The sequence below is a fragment of the Lycorma delicatula genome, chromosome 6, assembly GCF_047948215.1.
Source record: "Lycorma delicatula isolate Av1 chromosome 6, ASM4794821v1, whole genome shotgun sequence".
In the NCBI taxonomy this organism is placed as follows: domain Eukaryota; kingdom Metazoa; phylum Arthropoda; class Insecta; order Hemiptera; family Fulgoridae; genus Lycorma; species Lycorma delicatula.
Genome location: NC_134460.1, coordinates 161,492,677 through 161,518,359, shown reverse-complemented (window position 1 = coordinate 161,518,359; position 25,683 = coordinate 161,492,677). Strand labels below are relative to the sequence as shown.

Sequence of the window (25,683 nt, the reverse complement as noted above, 5' to 3'; positions counted from 1 at the left end):
TATTATCTGAAAGATAATTACCGGAGGCTAAACAGGAAATGGAAAAAAGGTTAATTTCTTAGATTTTGTATTGTTGTTTTCGTTCGTATTTGCCTAACTTGTCGTCTAAACGAAAAACGTATTCTGTAAAGGAAAAATGAGATATTATTGAAAGATTAGAAATTATTGAAATTTAGATTATTGAAGGAGGTTGTTCAAAAGCCAGTTTATCCCGGTGATTCGGTGTGCCTGAAGGTGTACTATACACGGTTGGGTGAAAGAAGAAGATAAATTGCGTTATTTTATCGATTCGGTAGATGAAACAGTCGGACTTGACGTTCTGGAAAATATAAATTGTGTGATAACATGAATGGAGCAATAAAGTGATAGTGATATCGTCATTTATTGCATTTACAAAGTGTAAAGTCATATATTATAAAGAAAAAACTAAAAACAAAACTTCTTATTTTAAAAATCACTTTACATTCAAAGAAAAAATATCTCGTATCTTCTGCACTTAACTTGTTTCTATGTAAGTACACATTACACTGTATCGGCTTTTTCTGTTAAACCATTATTTCTTGATTTTTTGCCTATTTTTTTTAATATATCCCCTTTTGTGATTTAAAATTTACTATTTACTTCTCGAAATAATGCGGCTAGTCTATAACGCGGGTGTTAACGTAAGACCCCCCCGATAACTTTATTGTAGCGGGGTTATACTGTATTGTGATCGCGTAAAATCTCGGCTTTCAGATTTCAACGGAAATATCCATTTTGACCACCCCTGATTCCACTTTGACTAGTTTCGGCGTGACGTCTGTATCTCGTATAACTCAAAAACGATTAGCCATAAGATGTTTAGCCTTTTCAACGATGTATCGTACATAAGTGGTACTTTATATTGGTTCTAGAATTATAGCCAAATAAAGTTTTATTAATGAAATATTTGGTTCTTACAAGAAGGCACTTCGGTTCGAATCAGACTTCATCTCCTTTTTTAACTTTTTTTAAAAATTTAAATATATTGATTTATTAATAAATTATTAACCTATAATTTAAAAAAAAAAAATTGTACAATATATGGTAATAACAATAAAAAAATATCAGAAGTTAATGAAATAAAATATGTACTTTTCATTTAAAAAAAAAAGAAGTGTATTTGTAATTTAATAGGCGTACAAGGAAGTAATGTTACTTATGTGGTTTGTTATTATGGCTCAAGTATTTAAACAAGATTCATAAAAACTGGCTATAATCCTTTATCGGGCCCAAAAGAATTTAGTGAGGGTCAAATAACTAAGCATTACTATTTCAGACATACAGTATTTTACAGATGTTAAGTTTATCATTTTGTTACAGGTATTAAACGGTTTAAAATCTTTATCGAGTTTGCAGAGTTTGGTATTTTCAGATTCTATGTATAAAACATGTCCAGTTTGTTATTGCACCAACTATCGTTCATACATTATATATGCTCTGCCTCAGTTAACCTGCCTCGACAATCATATCATTAATAGTGAAGAAAAGAAGTTGACAAATGTATTTATTTTTATTTTATTTATTTATTATTTTTTTTTCACTTCTAGTCATTTTTTTTGTTAATTTAATAATTTAGTTAATTAATAAAATAAAAACCGTTTACACGGATAAAATGAAATCGAGAGCTGAGTAAACAGTGAACTAGCAGTTCAAGGTTATTTACGCGCAGTAAAATATTTCAAAACATATTAGCTTATAGTAATCGGAAAAATTCTCTTGATCCTTCACGGTCTAACATATGAGGTAGCTTTCATTCATTAAACTAGTTAATATTGAAAACCTACCTGCTGTTAAACAGATACCCTGATGAAATAGAAATAACAGAAACTTCAGCTTTTTATTACGAGTGTGTTCATCGCTTTAACATTTACTCGACGAACATTAAATATGTTTGTACGTTAAGCTAGGTGTAGCTATAAACCGGCATTACTTGCTGGTTTAAGCTATAAACCGGCATTACTTGCTGGTTTATGTGAGGGCAATTCCAAAACTGATTTCTGATCGGCCGTTACACCAAACTGGACTTCGATTAAGAGTTGCAAGTCTTTAATATCTTCATTTTGTTCATCCAATATTTAAAAAAAATCCATTAAAACCAATCTACTAGTTAGAAAATCAAAAGCGTTAACATTAGAGATTTAATTATTTACGAGACAAAAAATACCAAATAGAGGCCACCAAACTCACGCTCAAAGAACTTTGTAATCTTTAATATTTTTCTGAATTTAACATTTTCAGATTTTAATATTTTAAATGTTTTGTACTTCAAAACATTTTGAAGTACAAAAATTTCGTGGAGAGTCATTATCATACCGCTAATAATACTATCTCTTTGCTATAAACTTTAGCGCCTGAGAAAATAAGCACCGGATACGATAGGGGGTCTGAATGAACCAGCGGGTTGGTCTAGCGGTGAACGCGTCTTCCTAAAACAGCTGATTTGGAAGTAGAGAGTTGCAGCGTTCAAGTACTAGTAAAGTCAACTGACTTTACTAGTATTAGGACTGGGATTTTTATACTAGATCGTGGATAAGAATGTTCTTTGGTGGTTGATTTTCAATTAACCACACATCTCAGGAACGGTCGAACTGAGACTGTACAAGAATATACTTCATTTACACTCGTACACATCATCCTCTGAAGTAATAGCCGAACGGTAATTCCCGGAGGCTAAACAGGAAAAAGAAAAAAAGGGGGTCTGGATGATGTTGAATTGTATTCTTTATAATGAAATGGTTGTATACAATCTGGTGTTTCAATCGATTACATTTTGAAAATAAAAGGTTAAGAAACATAGATAAAATGGAAATAGCCGAAGTCACAAATAATAAATCTGTTTTCATAGACTATTAATATAGGATATAGTTTCCATACTGGATAATTTTGGATTTTTTTTTTCTAATGATTTTTCATATATATATATATATATATAAGAAAAAAAAACAACAAAATACTCAAAACATAACTTTGGCAATTAGCTTAGCAGTAACTGAAAAAAAAAGTACTACAATGACAAGAAAATATATGTTATGGTCTTGTAATAAAAAAAAAGAAGGCAATGGAGTACATTTTTTATGTAATATGTTTGAATATTTTTTAATATAAATTTTAACTAATAATCTGCTAGTTAACAATATTTAATATTTTACTGTCATATGGTAACGTTTTAATTTTTTCCAATTTTGGCAGGAATACTATTTAGATACGTTATTTTACTATCGGGTTCTTAAAGATAAGTTGGTAGCCGATCATTACAATGAAATAATGGAAATTAACATGGAAGAGCAGTCCAAGCTACAGTCAGTTCGTAGAGCTATAATTGAGTTGGTTAAGAGGCAACGAAAGTATTCTTCTAAAGTATGTTGGCTATTTTCATTTAGTCCTGTAAATTTTTTTTTATAAATAGAAATAACTAATGTTATTCATTAAAATGTTTTAATATAGCAAGTCATTTTCTTCTTAACTGCATTCTTAAGAGGTGGGATCTCAAGAATTTTTTCAGTTAATTTTTATTTATCAGATTGTTCACAATGATACCAACATACATAAAATTGCTTCTTTACTGATAATGCTTCCAGCGGTAGTCTGCAGAGAAGCTTGATTTAGAGCAAGAGCTAGCCTTCTGGTAAAGGTTTTTTTTATACTTTTATTTTGAAATAATGCAGCATGAGTTTTTTTTACAGAATGTGACTAAAATGGTAGGCTGACTGTACATTTTCAGATTCTAGTGTGAAGATAAAAAAGTCCTATTAAATCACAATACTTGGTACATCAATTTATACCGACAATGTGTAATAAATAAAAAAACTGTAGTGTAAACACATTCACAAATTTTGAAATGGCAGCCATGTCAATTTTTCAGATCTTTTTATCTTGGTAATCCTTTGTTTTATCGCATTACGTTTTATTGCAAAAATGTTAACATTTTATTTTAAACAAAATGATACCTTAGTTTTGAAAATCAGTTGAAAACATAACCGATTTTTGACAGAAAATGTGACCAATTTTCTGTCAGATTTCATCCCCTCTTCTATCTGTCTAATTGATTTCATAGAGAGATTATTGAAGATAAACCTTTTCTCTTCTTCTCCGCCAACATTCTATTCACAGATGAAGCTTGTTTCAGTAGGAAGGTGTTGTGAATGCGGGCAGGTATTGTTAATAACTATCTATTGCATCTTGCAGTTCTACCAACCGTCTAAATTGGAGAAAATTACCTCAACCATAGATAGAAAATCTTTCCGATTTGTTGGAAGATCTATCCTATTTCTGGAAGTAAGAGTAAATGTATGTGGTTGATTGGTAGCACATTTCTGTTGATTGGTAACAGATCACCTGCATGAAATTTTTCCTGAAAAATTGATAAGTCACATCAGGCCAGTATAGTGAACTGTCAGATCAGCTGACTTAAACCCTCTTTATCTTTGACGTTTTGATCTTTGGAGTCATTTAAAAAATACTATTTCACTCCAGTCCTCAGTACTGAAGACCTAAATCTGAGGATTAGAATTGATTTATTAAAATAATGAATAATCCAGGAATTTTTGTGCGTGTAAGCTTGTCTTGTAGCAGAAGAGCAGACTTGTGCAATTTGTAATGGTTGTCGCTTTGAATATCTCCTTTGATTGACTTTATAGCAATCATAATAATTACTGATTTTTCGAAAAATAAAAGTTAATTATTTTAAAATCATATTAATTTTTGTTATTTTGAAAATAAAATTGTTGGATTATCTCAGATGATTATTTTTTTGTATTTTTTAACTTGAAAAAATGATTACATACGTTGTAACTAATTAAAGAAAAAATATTAACAATATTAATGATAAATAAGAATAATTAATAGTAAATCAATTAATAAATCAATACTTGATTTAATAGAGAAGGAGATGAGATCTGGCTGATAATTTTCAGGCATTTTCTGTCATAAGATGGTTATTTTTCAACCGATTTTCAAAACTAAGGTATCATTTTGTTCACAATAAAATGCTTAATACTTTTACAAGAAAAAAAAAGAATATGACAAAATAAGGCTTACAGAGCTATAAAGGATTGAAATATTGACATTGCCACCATTTTGAAATTGAAAATGTGTTTATACTGTAATTTTTTATTTATTAGACAACAATGGTATAATTGTGTCTATACTGTGTTTAGCATAATAGCTATCCTAGCTGTTTGTTATAATGAGATTTTACTGCAGCATGTGTGATTGTGTTAGTGCAGTAATGTACGGATAACCCACCAGGTTGGTCTAGTAGTGAACGCGTCTTCCCAAATCCGCTGATTTGGAAGTCAAGAGTAAAGTCCTAGTAAAAGTTCAAGTCCTAGTAAAGTCAGTTATTCTTACTTGGATTTGAATACTAGATCATGGATACTGGTGTTCTTTGGTGGTTTGGTTTCACTTAACCACACATCTCAGGAATGGTCAAACTGAGACTGTACAAGACTACACTTCATACATATCATCTTCATTCATCCTCTGAAGTATTATCTGAACGGTAATTACCGGAGGCTAAACAGGAAAAAAAAAGAAAAAGTTATGTATGGATAACTAAATTTGTTAGTCCTACAGTAATTTATGTAATACTTTATTGTCGGTTGTGTTTTTATCAGCAGTGATATAATTTTAAATATAGCTGCAAAGTAATTAATTCATTAATAAGTCGATTCAGTCGGCACCAAATGAAAACATCAAACACAAACCATCGAAACATATCATTTGTACCGGTAACCTTTGAGGCATTCTACTACAAAGCCATGGTTTGTTTACAACAGAACAGCTTTTAAAGTGAATATAGAGTGAATATAGAGTGTATCAGGCATTATTGTGATTTCTCAATCCGACCTTGACATAAAACATTTTCATTAATAAATACATTCTGGAGAATAGAAGAAGAAACTAAGGGGAAACTGATATTTTTTGTTTATTTTGACACAAGAATCCAAAAATATATAGCCAACCCACTATTTTATATACACGCTGCAAAATACGAGTATTGATTTGATGAAGCTAAGTTCTCTGCATAATCATTACACTAATTATTATTATTATTATTACGAGGGGTGGCTGAAATGTAATGCATAATCGGTCTTAACTCACAAATATAGCAAAAAAGTACGTTTTATTTGCCACAAGAATTTATTTTCCCAAGCAATTACCATTTACAGCTATATATTTCTTCTGATGGTGAACCAGTTTTCTGATTCTGTCAATGAAGAATGCTGTCTGTCTTTTTGATCCACTGCTTCATTTTATCATCTGTAGTGAAATGAATACAATTAATAGCAGGACACAAATCTGGTGAGTACAGAGGGTCTGAAAAAGGTACAAAGTTCAACTCCAAAAGAGCCTTAGAAGAGTGGTTGCATGTGATGTATGGTCGAGCATTATCCTGCTGCTGAATTATCGGTTAAAATGTTTAAACGTCTCTATGTATTGAACAGAATTTACAATCGACCTGACTTCCAGGTAGTCGGTAATGTACACGTTTGGAATCGCACAACAGTGTGAAGAAACTTTTTTGCAAAGGGTTGTTTGTTTCCTAGTATTCCATTTTTTGCTGTTTTTGTCTGGATCGTAATGATGCCTCAAAGTTTTGTGAACGATCACAATAAAACTATCATCTATGTCAACACGATAACGTTGCAGAATCTGTTTACAGCACTCTTTTGATTTCTATTTGTTCTTTTCTGCAAGTTTGAGTAGCACCCACCACGAAACAGATTTTATGGTAGCCTAGCTGTGCAATATTGAGTTCAGCTCATTCTTTCGATATGCCAATCCAGGTGCTGATGCGTGTTGTGTATTTTGATGCATCAGTTATTTTGAATTGATTCATCCACCTCCTTTTGGTGTTTCTCATCACTCACAGAAACCATTTGACTGTTGTGAGGCTCACTAACTATATTCACTTTACCGGCTTCTGAAGACGAGATTTTATTGCCCACTTTACTTCATTACAGTGGCAACTGACAGAATATAATAGGTTGTGAATCAGAGTTTTGAAATGTTATAGGGGAATGAAATAAAAGACAGTAGCAGTTGTCGCTTCGTTCGAAATTTTGTTATCCCGTTACTTGCCATTATGTATTACATTTCAACCTCCCTTGTATTACTACTATATTAATATAAATATATACTGATATATTTGTGAACTAATTATTTCCAAGATTTTATTTTATTCTGTACCATTATAATTAATTGTTTTCACAAAATTGTGTTACTTTTATTTCATATAACTATATCATACATTAATAAAATATTATATTACAGGCACATATCTTTTTTATCCATTAATTTAGTGCTTTGTTGTAATGCTCTGATTGTGGATTTTCCATGATTTCCTAAAGGGAATTTATCAAAATATTCAGACGATGCTGAAGTAATTCCTTTTTGTTGTTAGAATAGTTGTATTTATGTCCTTATAATTACAGACGATAACAGTTTCAGTGTTTTGTCAGCTGCATGCTCTTAAGTATAGGAATTGGATGCATAAAATTAGCATATAAATTGCACTGTTTTGAAAGTAAGTATGAAGAAAAGTATGATAATGATTGTGGGTAGGAATGATTCATTAAATGATCTAACAACTGAAGGTAAAACTTTGAAAAAGATGAATAAATTTACTTACCTAGGTAAGTTAACTACTGTTTATCTAGAAAATGATTGTACATTCTTTGGTGGTTGGTTTCCATTAACCAGACATCTCAGGAACGGTCAACCTGAGACTGTGTTAAGACTATGCTTCATTTACATCCATATATATCATCCTCATTCATCCTTGGAAGTAATGGTGATTCCATAACAGACAGAAGAATGAATTCGCTAGTAGGTCGAGGAAGGGAAGTGTTTCCTTCCCTTCCTAACAGAGAACTGTTAGTTCTCTGAAGCACAGGGTACTTTTTGTGGAATAAAAGGAACAACGCCTATGTTCAATACATGTATTGTGCCTGTGGTTAATTATATGACAGAATGGCTAATGTGAGGAGTGGAGTAAACTTCAAGCAGAAGTGATCAAGGTTTTCGCTCGCTAGCAGATCTGCTAGCGAGTGAAAAAAGAAAGGATAGGATGAGTAACCACTTCATGAAGAATGCATCAAATGTAAACAGTATAAGAGAAAAGTTCTTGAAAATGGTTTTGATAAATAAGGAGGATGGAGAACGAAAGACTCCCTAAGAAAACTGATGAGATATGAATGGAGGAAGGTGACTAAGAAGCAGACCAAGCAGTTACGAAAAAACAGTACTGTGGGGAATGTGAAAAAAACGTGTTTTGTGGAAGATGAACGAGTAGGAGGAGAAGGAGAAGGAGAAGTGATTCTGAAGTGACAGGAAGAAATAGCTGGGCTTTATTAATACCCAAATCCAATGGTCAGGAACAGGAATCAGATATGAATGCATATGTATATATACATATATTATGCATATGTGTGTATATACATAACTATGTAAATATAAAAAAATTAAAAAAAGAAAAATCTTTAAGTAATCTTTAGGTATATCATTATTACAATTTGTAACAAATTTCTTTTTTTAGAAAAGTGATGAGAAAAAAAAGAGTTTTAGTGATGTTCTCTTTAAAAAGAGCTATTTTAAGTATAAAGCAATTAGAATAGTGGGAAAAACAGCAGTTTCTATTAACCATGCTGACGTTAGATTACAGGTAATTTTTATTATAAATATGCTATACAAATATTTTAAGATAAAATTAAGAAAAAATATTAATATAATATTAATCATAAAATGATTCAACAGAATCAGTAATATATATGTAATATATGTAATCAGTAAGTTACTTACTAACTTAGTTTCAAGATATTCAATGAACTTCATCGATATTAAATATCAAGGTCGTTGAATTTTGCAACAAAATTTAGCTGATATTACTATTTGGTGGCAGTAGCTGTATTTCGAATTAAGTAGACACACCCTTAAGTCCGGTATAGCGGGCCTGAGTAACGGATTCCTACCAATTATTATGAAAGTAATATAAAGTATAATAGTTGCAGGAATCTAGAAAGGGACAAAAAGGAGAACCCTTTTTGTAAAGAATAAGTCCGTTTTACAAGTCTTTTATTATACTGCCCGCTAACATACAATGAACACCTGTTGTACGGTGAGAAGAGACCATGTTTAGAATTCGTGGGAACAAAAGCCTCGGTTAACTGTTCTCATGCTTCGACTTGGGTCCGGTCCGACAGGCAAAGAGAGTAGCAGTATAAACAGCCCATTAAGACAGTTAAAAAAGAGTTCTTTTAGAACCAGTCTGTGAGGAGTTCAGCGAGGAGAGGCTGCGAGCTGAGCGGAGTTGTGTGGGTTCGGCGGAGTTCTGCAAACCAGTCCAGCGACACGTTACGAAGACGGTCCGGCGAGGAGAGTCACAGGTGTGAGACTGCGAGACTTCGGTCCAGCGAGGAGAGTCCTGAATCCAGTTCGATACGAGTCATCTTACTCGAACTGGATACGAACTGTAGTTATATTTTATAGAAATACAGTGAGTTACAGTAAAATTATAAGTGTATAAAGTGAAAGAAATAATGCGATAAATTTCATTAATAAACCGTTAGCGTAGACAGCAAAGGTATTAGCAAGTGAACTTTATAAGTTTGTTTGTTAATATAAGACGACTGGTTAAAAAGGGCTAAGACTAGCGGTTTCTTTTGTTAATGGGTCAAGTTTTATATTTATCTACCTGGAATAAATTACGAACATTATTTATTTAAAACTCTGGTGTGTAATCTGTATTTACTTATTTACTGTTTACTATCTAATCATTATTTGATGTGTAATTTTTTGATCGTTAAATCTTTGTTGATTACGTTGATGTATTCTGCTCTGCTTTTATGTCATACTATTTTGTTTAAGTATTATGTCATGTACTTTGTTGTTATTGACATGTAATATTATCGTTCACTACTATTATTCCGATTATTATTGTGGTTGTAATTACTATATAATATTTGTGTTCATTAATTGTTTTGTTATTGACACTTATTGTCACTATTGCATTTATCAACATTGTTATTACTATTAATTTGTCTGGTTATAATTATGAACATTTTAAATTCATGAACTGTAATTATAAAAACATTCTAAATTGTCAACCTCTCAATATCCTGATCGAACCGCGAAACACGTGACAATATGTCATATGAAAGTAGAAGACTTAATTCAAATACAGCACATACAACAATGTCTAGCAGTGTATTTGAATTAAATGTGTTTTTGTATGTATATACAGAGTGTATCACGAAGTTCTCCCGAGACTTTCATAACCTATTCTACTTAACGAAAATAATGAAAAAAGTTCATATAAACATGTGCCCTAAAATGTTTCGTTTGCGAGTTACGGATAGTGAAAGATTTCGCTCGCATTACAGTTATCTCTGTAATTTTTAGGAGTTCATTAATGGACAGAATCAGTGATTATTGTGGGTTTTGACCTGAATAATCGAATAAAATAGGTCCCTAAACTGTATCTACAGTAGTTTTAGAGAAATCGTGTGAAAACCAATAAATTGGGGTAAAATTTATATTGAGGTACAATAACTTTCTTAAAATGGGTATAAATGAAAAAAACTTTTAAACAAAAACTTATAGAGAATTTAATTCTGAACAGAATGTTGTGAGATATACTCATTTAATGTAAACAAAAACTAAATTTTTTTGGTAATTTTAAAAACATTTGTAAAAACAAAATTTATAACAACGCCAACTCTGTTACTGACTAGAGATTTTAAATTTTCATTACATGTTTGAAACTATCACATTTAACATTTTCACCGCATTCTAAAAAAAATTAAAATATTTTTCTGTGGGTTGTTACTTAAATTTTTTCTTCTATTCCATTACTTATTCCTCTTCTTCTACGTGAAGTTTGAAAGACAGTAGGGTGGACTCTTGCCGGCCTCCGTGGCGCGAGTGGTAGCGTCTCGGCCTTTCATCCGGAGGTCCCGGGTTCGAATCCCGGTCAGGCACGGCATTTTCACACACGCTACAAATCATTCATCTTCATCCTCTGAAGAATGCCTAACGGTGGATCCGGAGGTTAAATTAAAAAAAAAAAAAAAAAAAATATCTGTGCATGTCATGTACTTTTAGCAGAAGTACAAAACAGAAAGTGTGCTTATGATGACATTTACTAAAAATTTGGGTTTCTGGTCAATTTAAAAACTAAATGAAGACACAATTGGAAAGAATGCTACAAAGTTGTCAGAAACGTATATGGACGATTTAGAAAATAATTTTATTGAAGAATGCCTTCATTTTAAACATTTATATTTATTGGAAAATAAAGAAAATTAGAATAATCGGCTCGAAAATTGAGTCTACATTTCCTAATGCGGCCACAGCACTGCACATTTTTTTAAGTATTGCCACTGCAAATTGCACTGGCGAAAGATCTTTTTCACCATAGAAAAGAATAAAAAATTATTTACGGTCTTCTCTGGGACAGAGCAAATTAAATGATTTGAGTATTTTATCCATAGAGAGTGACTTGATAAAAATAAATCAAAAATAAATAAATAAATCAATCAGTTGGCAAAAATAAAGCTAGGAAAATATATATGCTATTTTTTTTTTTTACTACAAAGTTTGTTTTTGTTAATGTAGTTTTTTTTTTGATAGGGTTTTTTTTAATTTTGTATGAATTTTAAGTTTTTGTTGAGTGTAAGTGCAATAAATTGACTTTTTCTACTTCTGACACTTTTGTATAACTTTGCCGGTCATCCCGCTACCGCTAGCCATCCCGTGTATTTTCTTATGAAGAGAGGACGCATTATTTTTAGTAGCCTACGGGCGGGTAATATTTTATTCAAGTACTGATTTTTATTATTATTTTTTAAATGTTTTATGCGATTAATTGGTTTACATGCCTTTTCATATTTATTTTTATCATATTAATTAATTTCATTCGTGTAATTGTATTTTAAGTATAAACTATTATTAATCTTTGTGTTATTTTTTTGTTTTATTGTGGTATAATTTTCGTTGTATTTTTTACTATTCCTTTTATACATTTTTTTTTATAAATTCACCACTGAAACCATTAAATACTGATTTGTTTTATTTTTTCTATAACTTTTTTCGGTTTAGTTTTTATTTTATTTTATTGTAATATTATTTATTATGGGCCAATAATAAAAAAAAGAACACAATCTGAATAAGTAATAGATTTTGTATTATGCTCTGGATTATTGAATAGAGGACGTTTAAATTTATTTGACCTGTTTATTCTTCTTCACATCCTTTTCCACAATAAAAAAGGTTTTTGAATTTTCTTTCAGCGGTATTTACTGTTGCAATTATTAACAGCACGAAAAAAGCTAACATGCTGTTGTCGAGAACTGTATCTAGTATTTTTAACTTTGGTGACCTACAGCAAACGGGCTACTGAACATGGTTTTGGCCAATCATATTTTACCTTGCTTTTACACTCTTCTGTTTCTTGGATGCTATTTCCTGAGACATTCCACGAGTTATGGTCTTTTTTTTTTGAAGGGTCACATAAGTGTCATCACTGCTTGAAAGACCTATCAGGTGTAAATGGAGCCTTCAATTTTTAAGTGGGTCGGCTTAATTTCTTTTTAAGATCCAAAAATTTACTTCAACTACATATAAAGCGAGATAAAGTTTATTTTAGACCTAATTACAGTTAAAATCATTTGTTTTTTCACAATTGCTATCAACATTTCTGGATGTAGGTTATTAGTACGGTATCTCAGTTTTCTGTATTTCAAGAATTCAACCGTAATCTTTGAGTATATGCAAAAAGTGTTTTACTTTCTCTTTCTCTTTTGCCAACGTCAATAGAAGTTAGATTTTGAGATTTCCACGAGCCGGATTAGCCAGATAAGGTCTTTTAAAATAGAGCTTTATTGGGAAATCTTTTTTTTACCAAACCATTACAAAGCGACCTGCCAAACATTCCTAGTAACTATTAAGTTATCTGAAACATTTATAATTTTTTGTCAAAATTTCTTACTTTGTTATTAAATTTCCAAACAGAGCAAAATTTTCTTTCTACCATACAAAGTAGAAAACATATCAGAAATATTCTAGAAATAAACTTACCAGAAGCGTGTTTATGAGAGATGGCTGAAATGTAATGCACAGTCACTCATAACTTGCAAAATAAATATGTGATAAAAGTACATTTTATTTGGTCAAAAAGTTACATTTATTTTTCTACATAACGGTGAACCACTTTTCTCATCCTGTCAATGAGGAGTGCTGGTGGTGGTCTTTCCTTGATGTATGACCTCACTGCATCCTTCAGTTACTGGTTATATCTTTCTTTAATTGCAGAGTGAATTTAAACTCATAGGGTGCGATTTTAAAGTCCGGTGAGTAGTAAGGATGTGGATAGGTTCAGAATTTCAACTTCACTAGAGCCTCAGAGATTTTAGGGTAGCCCATATGTGTAATAAATGTGTTTAGTTGTTCTTTCAATATATCTATCCGGCTGGAGATGCATACTTATTTTGAATCGATCCATCCACCTCCTGTGATTCTCATCATTCACAGAAACTCTTCAACTGTTGTGAGGTTCATCAACAATATTCTCGTTATATTTCTTAAGTAAAATATTTTATTGCTCGCTCGACTCCATAATGATGGTGACTGACAGAAAATAAGAGCGTATGAGTCGGTGAGTTTTGAAATGTTAGTTATAGGGGAATGAAACTACAAGATGACAGCACTTTTCTGAGACGTATTGTTCCCCTGTTATATCCCAGTGTGCATCACAATTCAGCCATTCCTCCCAAATTGGTATCTTAAGTTTTAGGTTGTTCACTGTATCTAAAGGTCTTATGCAGACTTAAAAGTATATTAATTAGTAAAATATACTACTTTTAACTGAACATTTTAACAAGCCTACTTTTTTATTTTTTAGTCTGAATTGGATAAAATGAATTTTGAAATTAAAAACGTTGGAAAATATATTTTTAAAAATTATAGTAGGAGTACAGTGCTTGGTGCCATCTGTCAGAATCTGTTAAATGAATACACTTGTTGCTTTATGAAAAAGTGAGTGGATTAATGAATTAATGTTAGTTTTACTTAAAATTAAATTTTTCAGTATATTCATAAAACTAAGAAAATAAAAATAAATATTAATAATACATTTGTCATCCATCATATTGTGTGATCAGTTTGAAAAACATACTTACAGTAGGGCTGAAAATAATCTTAAGTAAGATATGTTATCTCTGAATCTTTAGAAGTTTGCTAGAAGTTCAATTATGTTTGTATTATTTTGTAATATTCAATCTTATTCATTAGTATGCGATTATGAACTTATATATACATGATACGGTAACTACAGTATCTTATCCTTTCTTCACTGTCTTTTGTACTTATTTTTGACTTATTTTTGTACTTATTTGACTTATTTGTCCTCCTATAATTATATCACTCTTGTACACAAATGAGATCAAGGCTAAATAAATTGAGAACTTTTTGTAGTCTCCACAGTATATTGAAATATAGTTTTTCTAAATATAACTTTTGAGGAAGAATATATCCAAATGTAATAAAACTTTTCACTCAACAGTTATAAGAAATAGATCGCATAAATTTTAATGAACAACTATTGAGTATTTATTTGTTGAACGGCAGCCATATCTCTTATTACTTTAGAATAGATCTAATATTTTCACAAGTGAACAATCTCAATGAACTTTGATTGTATATAAGAAAAAAATTTGATTTATCTAAATTACATTTACAGATACAGGATGAATCTTATATTTTGCTGTATAAATAGTATTGCTATTTGTTCAAATAAACGTTTGTTTGTTTGTTTGTATTGCTAGGACATGAAACAAAGATTGCCTTTTTTAACCGACTTCAAAAAAAACAGTAGGTTCTCAATTTTGATTAAATAATTTTTTTTATGCGCTCAAACATTTTATTTTTTCAATTAATCAATTTCAATAGTTGCTTTTGTAGTCTTGTAAGTCTTTTCTAGTCTTGTAAGTCTTTTCTATATTAAATTAAAAATTAAATTTTCATGAACAAATTACTTTCAGATAATTAGTTTTTATTGAATTTTTACAGTTGAATTTTTTTGAACATATATTGTATTTCAAAGAAATTTGATGTATACAAGTTCTTTATATTTTTAGAAAATAGCTTTATCCACAAACAAACTTTTGTAGGCTTAGCCATATTAAAAAAAAACTTTTTAAACAAGTTCAACCAACTCAAAACTAAAAACAATACTTTTTCACTTTTATCTAAATTTTGACTTTTGAAGTTAAAATCAAATTTAAAAGCTTAAGCGAAAAATTGTTTTTTTTTTTATGTTGTATCATCTGATTTCTGAACTTCCTTCAAGTATTAACTTAAAAGTAACTTATATAAATATTCATACATAAGGAAAATATAATATGATATAAGCATAGTATTCTTATACACAGCAGTGTGTGTATAATTTAATATAAACATATTATTTTTTAAGCAGCATTGATTGCTGTATTATTAGGTACTAATAATACTATAACAGAATTTAGTGAAGCTGCATCCAGTAGTTTTTAATTTTAATGTTCTGGCTGTTGACATGGACTGATAAATGAAACTCTCATGTGAAAAAATCTTACATCAAGAATGGTTTCCTTTTTCATTTATAAAATCCAAATACCATTGACAGTATTCAACATATTTACGAAAATCAGTATTGTGTAATTGCAGTTATTTTGTATGGGTGTTGTTTTAAATAACTAGTCAGCACTCTGTACATAATGCTCCTTGAGATTTTTTCTTGTATCAATTTTCTGAAATAACACACCTTTCTTCTCTGGATTGAGATCCAGATGTGCACAATTACATTTGGTCACCAAATAAATATATATTTGAATAATATACAGAGTGATTCAGGATGAAAGGAAAATAATTTGGGAAAGCTGATTCTAGAGTTTTTGAATCTAGGAAAAAAGTTCATTCTAACAAATGTCTGAAAACATTTTGTTATCAAGTTATGGCTAGTGAAAAATTTTGCCCAGATTTCAGTTCCCTGGTGTAACAAGGTAATACTGAAATTTTTAAGGCGTTAGATATTTCTTCTCTCGTAGTTTTCATAATATTCAATGTAAAACAGAAAAATTTGATGATGAGAAATAGGTTTTTTTACATTTAAAGTACAATAACTTTGTTCAATGACTAATAAATGCATAAATTTTGTTATCAAAACTTTGGAGAAAGTTAATGTAATTAACTTTTATTATTTAAAACAAAATAGAACAATATTTAACAGAAAAATGTTATGAATTTGTAATTACACTAAAAACAATAAATTTAGACCTCTGAACAATTAGGTTGGAAATTTGAATACTTCTCATTGTCACAAAATTGTGGTTACGTGTTAATAATAAATGTTAGATGTAAATTAATAAACGTTAATTATGGTAAATGGATTGGATGTAGAAGGGTGGTAAATCGGCTGGCTACCTAGATCACCAGACCTTACTCCCTTAGATTACTGTTTATGGGTTTGGATGAAATGCAAAATACACAAGGAAAAAGAAGATACACGTGATGAACTGATCGATCGCTCACATTTTTATTGCTGCGGTCCTCATCAAGGAGCGCAAAGATATCATCAGGTTAGTGCCATAAAATGAAAGGAAAAGAGTCGAAAAGCACATCGAAGTCACTGGTGGAATTTTCGTACATTTATTGTTAATTATTGGAGTATAAACAAACCACAATAAGTATTCTTTTAAAGTAGATTAAAAGTATTTTAATTTTTGAAAGGTCTAATTTATTGTACTGCTTTATTACTTGCTTTTAAAATGCTAGAACTCTTTTTTTCTATAAAGATTTAAAAGTAAGTAATTTAAATGTAATAATTTAAAAATATTACACACGATGTTCAATGTATTCAACAAATGTGAAGATTGTTAAAATTATATCTACATGAAATAAAAAAAAGACTGTTGATTTTGTCTACAAGAATATTCTAAGCTAGTGTGTTGTATTCATTCTGTAAAGAGAAATTTTTTTGTACATGTTACATAATAATTCCACATCTTTGTATATAGAAATATTCTTGAAATATTTTAATTATTTAATTTCTGTTTTTTTTTTTAGAAATCTCTATATACAGTCAGTTGAATTAGTGAATGTGACACATATTTACAATTCTGAATCTCCTGTTTACTATGGTTTTGACTTATCCAGTTTTTATATTCTTGCTAGCCCTGTGGGAATAACAGACTTGAGTGACTGGTCATTTTCATTTCTTCATGATTATTTATCTGAAACTCTGGTAAGATGATTAGATTTGTTCATATTTTATTCAGTTTTAATCCTTGACAAACTGATTATGTTGAATAGGATGTCACGTGGTTCTATTTTACATTCATTTTATGAGAAACAAATTAATTAAAACAGTAAACATTACAATTGGCAATATAACAAAACTTTTCTTTCAATTTATGTGTTTTGTAACAAACTTGCATATAGAAACACTCATCAATTTTAATTCTGCACAGTTATTTAAGAAATTATAGTTTACAGCAGTAGAAGGAAGCAGTTGTTATCAATAAATTAAAAGACTGGACTGCATTTTTGATTTTCTTTGAGGAATTGGGGTTGCATGATAGCATGAGATGTTAAATCAGCAGAAGTCTGGTACAGATTTGGGTTCGTGAACTATGATGATTTTTCTAAAGATCATTTAATGAATGAGGAGTGTTCAAGCAAAATCAACATTTCAAAATGTATAAAATATTAAGTAGATATGACTTATTATATATAAAGTGTGATCAGCCAATACGTTATATAAAATTCGAACCAAGTAAAATCCAACTAGTCCCTGTTTAATAAAAAAAAATAGTTAAAGCAATATTTTTTAATAAAAAAAAATGATTTAAAAGTTCTGCATCATATGTTTGCAGTAAGCAAACAAGCCTAACTTGGCAAATAAATTTTCTAAATAATAAACAAAAAGTTAATCTTGTACTGCTAAACAGAAATAAAAAAAAAATCAGTTGCTTTGTAAAGAATAAGATTCAGAAACAACTGTAACTTTGTTTTAATATGCTACAGACAGAATTCTCTATTTAGGAAGCATATTATGTAAGGGAGATGCCTTTCATAATTGGAAGTAATTTTTTTTTTTTAGGCTATGTGAAGTGCAACAGAAACAAAATAGTGTAGTTATTTACTAACTAGTTAATACATCTATAAAACAACGTGATGTAAAAGATGTAGATAATAATGCACATTCTTATAAAAGACCATAGTATTCTGCCAGCAGACAGACTCTTTGGGATGATTAAAAAGAATCTGAGATAAAACCAAGAATTTATAAATACATAGCATCTATAAGGATTTTGGAGCAGTAAAACTAGATTAAAAATTATAAAATATTCACTATTTACAAAAACTATATTAATATTAGAAATTTAAAACAAAAATATTATAAAAGTTAAAACAAAAAAAATTATACAATTATTTTAGAAGTGTTTGTTTTACAGAATTAAGTCTTTTAAAATGTGAATGAGCTGTAGAAAGTTGTTTGTTTTAGCTTTCAATACAGGAATTATAGCCCAGTATTTTGACAGCACAGTAAATCGATTTTAATGATAACTTTGTGAATGCTTGGAGGAAGACAAGGTGAAATTCAAACTTATATTTACATACTATTCAGTTAACTGTAATGGAAATTGGCTTGTTATCATTTATGTTGGGCATTAAATGAATAATAAAGAACAAAGACAGAATAAAATTTGTATTTTGTTTCTTTTTAAAATAAAATTTGAATTTAAATTAAATATTTTTCTTCTGATTTACATATTTTTTTAAAAATCACTTTATTTTAAATATTGAAATTATTTTTAATTTATTTTAAAAATAAATTATTTATCAAAAGTAATATAATTTTACTTATTGTAATAAATTTTTGTTATTTACCAAAATCAGCTAGTTGAAACTGAACATGCCCATATTTTTAATGCAAGATTAATAATTCATTTTAATTTATAATACAAAATTCATTAACAAGAGCATTAGATCTGAAATTTGCATTTAAGATGATTTTTTCTGTATGGTTTACTTGACAAAGAGTTTTTCATGTTTCATGAAAAAGTTGATTTGTTGAATATGTATGCTTTTTTTTTGGAATGCTCCTTAAATATATAAAATAAGTGTAAGGATCGTTTTATGGCTCTCTAGTTATAACATACATTGTTACATAACTTCTTTTAAATGTAGATTAATTTTTTTAGAGTTATATTAGGGTTATAAAGAACTGGAAAACCATAAAGTAGGAGATATGTTTTCGTCTACAACATGGACTGATTTATTATGGGCAAACTTTCAAACAGAATTACAATTCTAACAAATACTTAGTTTCAGTGTTTAATTAAGCTAAATAATAAAAAAAAGAATATTTACTTCACAGTAATTGATTTTTCTGTCTATTTACAGGATGAGAGTATCAAAATGTTAACTTTAACTGATTGCATTGTAAGTGCTGATAATAGTGTATTAGATATAGATAAATCAAAATCACTTTCTAATCCAAGAGTTGCTATCATTATTCGTAAAAGAGATATAACCAGTATTTTAACGTAAGTAATTGTTGATTCATCTTGTTTGGATTCCTTTTAATTTTTATACAGAGTATAGTCTTATCTATTTTTATGCAAGAGGGTTTTGTATCTTTCTGTTGTACATTTGAGGATGAGTTTTGAAAAATTAACTCTATTGTAGCTGTTCATTAATGATGCAAACCTATGTTCAGATACAAATGAGAAGAATATTGCTTTCTTCTTGCATAATTTTTTTTTTTACACAGATTATACTAAGTACAGGAACAAACCACATACAATGTGGTTTGAAAAGTCCTAAAATGTCAATAGCTTTTAATCAGCAAAGATAGAGTAAGTACTGTTTGAGGGTATCACTGAGGTTATCACTTTTCACTTGTACTAACATTCTTCCTGATTTACATGTCTCAGTTGCCATTTGAGAACAGGAAATAACATTTATGGCTCATTTATGTGTTAAAAATGTTAACACATTTAAACAAGACGTTTTAAACAAGAAGCATGTCAGTTGAGATATTGTATTTTACTAATTTTTTTTAATGAGGAAATGTGAAATCATCTCTAATCTCACTGACTATTTGAAGCACATGAAGAGACCTCCATGAGTGATGGAATGGTGAAAAAAATCAGTTGACAGTTTAATGAACATGAAAACATGGACAGAATGTTCTGAATTCTTGCCCTAAAACTTGTAAATAATTACTATCTTTTGCTTATAATACTAGAACAAAAGATGTGCAATGCTGACATGGTAATGAGTTATTTCAAAACAGTATTTGAGTGCACACTACTGATTTCAACACTTTTTATAATCTAATGAAATACCTGTTTCCTGAGTACAACTTATACATTTGACAGAAAAGAATTCTAAACTCTTAGGTCAAAGTATATATGGGTTGAAGTGAAATATCCTGTGTGAAGTGTTAGATCATATGTATTTCTATTAAATCTAGAAGAAGAAAATGAGTTGAATTCTCAGAATGACAGAGAATTCTCTGATATGATTTTTCATAACAGAGGAATACTCTTCTCTGACATGAAACATGTGTAACAATTCATAATTAAACCTCTATGATGTGCAAGCAAGGGGGTAAAAATGATTGTTAGGTGTATAATGGTATTATCCAGTTTGAACTGGTTTCAACTATGTGCAATAGAATTGAAATAATTCTTCAAAACACTGTTTACAATCTTGGCAAATACTTCAAATTAACAAAAAAAAAAAAATAATAAAATTATTATTTTACATTATGTAATGTATACAATTCAGTAGGACCATTTGAAAACTTTTAAATTTACAATATAAAATGATTAAAATATGATTAACAGATAATTTCATAATCTGTTTTTTTGTTAATTAATTATTCATTCATTGCTTTTTTATTCTATTTTATTCTTAAAGGTTATCACAAAAAGCTTGTCATGGAGCAGGTCATAACCATTCTAAGATGGAAAAGTCTTCTAAAATATGTGGTAAATTTTTAGGAACTGCCTATGAACTTATACCATTATTTATTGTTGAATTCTGCTATGTAAAGGTAATGTTTCATATTATTCTTAATTATTATTGAAAAAACTAATTTCTTAATTGTTTTTATGCATTGAAATCATTAAACCATTAAAATAATTCAGTTATTCCTTCATTAAGGAATAAAATGACTGATGTTATTCCTACATCAGTAACAAAATTACTGAGCTGACATTAGCAAAAAAGTTAGCTAAGAGAACTGTTATAGCAGTCCCATCAAGAGTGGGTTCTGCCAGAAGCTGTTTCATATCTTTTGAAGTAGAGCACTTAAAACTGCCAAATTTTTTGTCATTCTTATATTATAAAATCAATAGGAATATGCATTTTTCCTTATGAAAATAGGAGTCGCATCCTACTGAACAGATTTATGTGTTAACTGGGTCATGATTGCAGTAGCAGTTCATAGTATAAAATTTACAGCTAAATATCAAAATAAATAAGAAACAGAAATAAATAAAGATAATTTTCGGGTCCTTCAGAGTTCATTCTTTTTTTTTTTGGTACAAGTAAAGAAAAAATACACCAGCTGGTAAAAAAGAATGTTTTTTTAAATTTTTAAGGTAAGGGCCACATGCCACTTCTCAAAACATAATGTTATCAGGCAGGTTTTACAATGGTATTGAGTTACCTTCTTTTTCTTCAATTCTCCATAACATTGGCGACATTTAAGATAACAGGTTGATACTTCCATCCTTCTGGTGCAGAAAGTGAACATCTTCACCAGCAGCAGTTACAGTAGTCTTTTTGTAATCAGTAATTAGCTGTTTTTCCATAACTAGTTTTTGCCATCCTTTATTTGTGTAGGCATCATAATCATTCCTTTTATAATTTAATTTTGGAATCAGAGGAAAGGCATTTCAGTTTTTTCAATTGATTTAAACTTTTCTTTAAACCTTTCTTCATATAAGCAAAAAGAACTATATAATGTTACATCAAATAAGTGAAATATTACTATCTTAACATTAACAATTATTAAAATCCACCTTACCAGAACGTTTAACTATACTGACCTGCTCGCCTTTTTTTGACTTGATTCGAAACTTCTGGTGGATTATGTTTTCTATTTGACGACCTTAATGCTGTTTTTTTCTGCAATAATTGCACTGATAGACCAACACTATTAGAAAAATTATCCATTTAAATGTGATGTCCTTTGTTAAAATACGGTTCCAAAATCCAAAGAACAATACCATTAACCATACTGCCAGTTTCTTTTATTATTCTTTTTCCCTGATGTATTTCAATATTTGAATCATATCCCGATGGATTGGATATTTCATAAAATTTTATGCCATATTTTGACATTTTATTCTTCAAATACTGTCTAAATATTAATCGCTCTCTAAACAAAACATACTTTCATCCCGAGAAAGTGGTTTACCTGATTGAAAAGAATTTTTTAAATTACGTAAAAGTTTATTCAATAATGAAAAATAGGATGGTAATACAGAGGATCTGTAGAGAAATGATAATGTAATACCAGAAATTTCAATTGAGCACCCAATAAGCAGAGCCCTAAAAATTTATTTAGCTATTCTAATGACACTTGTTTGCTTTTACCAAGCCTGGGGATTTTGTTTCATGGATTGTTTGAATTCAATAATTTATCTCAATAATTGTTAGTAGAATGCAAAATCAGTTGCATTATATCTTCATTCCAAAGTTTGCAAAAAATATCATAAGGAGTTGCATTTTTGTCTATATTTATTTTTAAACCACATGTTGTTGAGTCAAAATTGAATTCTGTAATTGAAACTGCTTCATTTACCCACAAATCCTCCTCTCTTCTTCTTCATTATTATTAACATCATCATCATCATTAGTAAGCACTCTCCTCGGCTTCATCATCATCAGCTCATGCAGCTGATGTATCAGCAGCACTCTCCTCAGATCACAACTTTAATATTCAGATTTATAAACAACATAATCATCATCATCAATGTTTATATTTTTCTGAACTATTTGAAACATTGTGTCATAGTCATTATTACTAACATTATTTTTATTGTTATTACTTTCATTATTATTATTGCTACTATTATTTGATCCAAACTTTACTCGCACAAGAATTGTTCATTAAAGTTATATCTTCTATGATATTCATTTCAGCTTCTTCAATTCCAGTTCCTAACTCACCAGTCAATTGATCATCTAGATTATTTGAATTTATTTCTCTTCTTGCATGTATCACACAAGAATTATAATCAAAATTATTATCTTTGGACCTAACCTCGATTCCATTCTCTTTATCACTTTCATAGTCAGTATTGAGAGATTCATTCAATACATTAACTACTAGTTCTTCCAAATATTTTGAATCAATTTTGAATTACTATTCACGTAACATATCAATAATTCACTAAACACTACAACACAGTCTCTAAATAAAAATATGAGTACAAAATGAACAAAAGTTATAACAAATTCATCTCAAAATGCAGTATAAGGTTATAAACAGCTGTTTAAAAGAAATTCTTTTTGAAGCAATGCTGCTAACATATCAAAGTATGAACTGTTTCTAGTGGATCAGACAAGAATACTGCACATGATAATGCAGTTACAAAAGAACTAACAGATTTGTGATTTTTAAATTTAAATAAATATTGTCGAACAGTCATGACCCTTTTTAACATGCCAGTCTGATGGTATGTTATGCAAGTTTGTGTTTGTGACTGCTGTAGCAGTCCTACCTAACAAGAATGTATTGAGCATTCCAGCTTTTTTTGACGGTGAATGTGTTAAAACATAAATGATAAACAACAAACGTTGCGGAATATGTGCACCCCTGTCTGTGTATAGTGAGTGTGTGTGTGTGTGTGTGTGTGTGTGTGTGTGTGAGAGTGACGATGAAGGGAAGGCTAAGCCTAACTTAATGGATCAGTTGCTGAATATAGATCCAAAAAAATAGAAAAAGTTGTCTGAATTGTTTATTATTTCCTTTTTTTACATTTGTTGACACATTTAGCATATAGGGTAGGAGACAATGAATAATTACACTGATAGACAAAAAAAATTTAATGTTTCTCTAAATGTGATACCATTTCTTGAATTGCTTTTTTGCGTACATTACAGAAATGTAATAAATTAAGCTTAAAAAAAAATTAAGAGGAACTATAGTTAAAATCTGTCCAAATTTATAATTTTGCTTGGCTATAGCTGTGTTAGAATGATTTCGCTGATGCTTTTCTTTTATAAATAGCCTCAGGCACATTCCGAATTAATGCCCAACAGTAATCGGCTAGCATGTTAGTATTCCATTTCCCTTTATAGCGGCTTTCCGTCACCGAAATGACTTTGTGGAAACATTCACCGTGTTCCTTACGTCGCCGAGATTCTCTAGAAAAAAATCCAGATGTGAGAGGAGTAAATGTATTTTCAAAGACATATTACATCCCATACCTCTGTATGAAGTAGAAGTTGATAACAATATCGTGGTAATTGTCGGATTTTTGTCTGCTGATGTCTTTAAATGAAGCCTAAGCTGTACTAGAAAGTGCAACTATATAATAATGTAGAAACATTATTTAGCAATGAGTTAAATATATCATCTTTGACCAACTCTCCTATTTGAGGACCAACAAATATTCCTTATTTAATTTTTCCTTCACTTACATTTGGAAATTTCTGCCTGATGTACAAAATTTCTTTTTCTTTTATAAAATTTTTCATTAGCCCTAGCTTGGTTTGGAGAGGGGGTAAAAATATTTTTTTTGGGTTCAACTAAGGGCTCATGAATAATATTTTTCCCGTTTGGAGTTAAGTTGTCTTGTTTCTTCCACTCTTTGGTAACATAATGTTTCTCCTCAGCTTGGCCATCACATTCGCAAAGAAACACTTGGTACTTAGTATAGCCTAAATGCATGCCTAACAAAAAGTTTCAAATCACCTCATATGTTCCAGCTATGTTTTTTAAAATTTATTTTTTCAAGAAAGTCTCTGATTACTTTGTATGTCTCTTTCAATGTCCCTTTGTATGTCTCTAAGCGATTGGTATCGAAGGATATTTGTTACCATTGTCTAGCAGAACCACTTATAAACTATACTTTGACGAATCTATGAAAAGGTGTCAGTCCTCAGGTTAATGAATTTGTCCTAAGTGCAACATAAGCTCATTAATATTTGTGCAATAAACCAAATTATTTTCATCAATAAAGTGATGAGAATTTTTTGTTTGTCGGCTTTGAAAGCCAAAATCTTGATATTTTTTTGAAGTAAATTCCAACCTTGCAGTCTTGATCCTAACAGTTCGGCTTGATTTTTTGATAAATTTAAATCCCTAACTGAATCATTTAATTCTCCTTGTGATAAGATGTGGCTAATTGGAAGATAATTCAAAATGAAAATCATTGTTGTCTTCTTCAGTACTGCCTGATTCTTCATCACTGCTTTCAAAACATAGATTGACAGGTGGCCCAGGAACTGGAATAATTTCACTGTGAAGTACAGTCCTGATTGCAGATTGCAATGAAGGATATTTTACAATATTTTTAATTTTTTAGAAATTCCAGACACACTTGTTAAACAAAAGTAACAATCTGTTACATGATCCTTTGGTTCATGCCAAACCATAGG

General features: G+C 29.9%; 1 protein-coding gene and 1 long non-coding RNA gene across 4 annotated transcripts in view; one reads left to right on the top strand and one right to left on the bottom strand.

Moving 5' to 3' along the window:
* The window catches only part of LOC142326424 (uncharacterized), a 77,729-nt gene that overhangs the window by 19,884 nt on the left and 32,162 nt on the right, over nucleotides 1–25,683 (top strand). For all 3 annotated transcript variants that reach the window (XM_075368917.1, XM_075368916.1, XM_075368918.1), the window contains exons 4-10: nucleotides 1,342–1,521; nucleotides 3,211–3,378; nucleotides 8,561–8,686; nucleotides 13,922–14,055; nucleotides 17,119–17,296; nucleotides 19,462–19,604; nucleotides 20,986–21,121. In XM_075368917.1, the coding sequence (XP_075225032.1) occupies nucleotides 1,342–1,521; nucleotides 3,211–3,378; nucleotides 8,561–8,686; nucleotides 13,922–14,055; nucleotides 17,119–17,296; nucleotides 19,462–19,604; nucleotides 20,986–21,121 (1,065 nt within the window). The remainder of the gene's footprint in view (nucleotides 1–1,341; nucleotides 1,522–3,210; nucleotides 3,379–8,560; nucleotides 8,687–13,921; nucleotides 14,056–17,118; nucleotides 17,297–19,461; nucleotides 19,605–20,985; nucleotides 21,122–25,683) is intronic.
* The window catches only part of LOC142326426 (uncharacterized), a 48,895-nt gene that overhangs the window by 6,382 nt on the left and 16,830 nt on the right, over nucleotides 1–25,683 (bottom strand). The window lies entirely within an intron of this gene.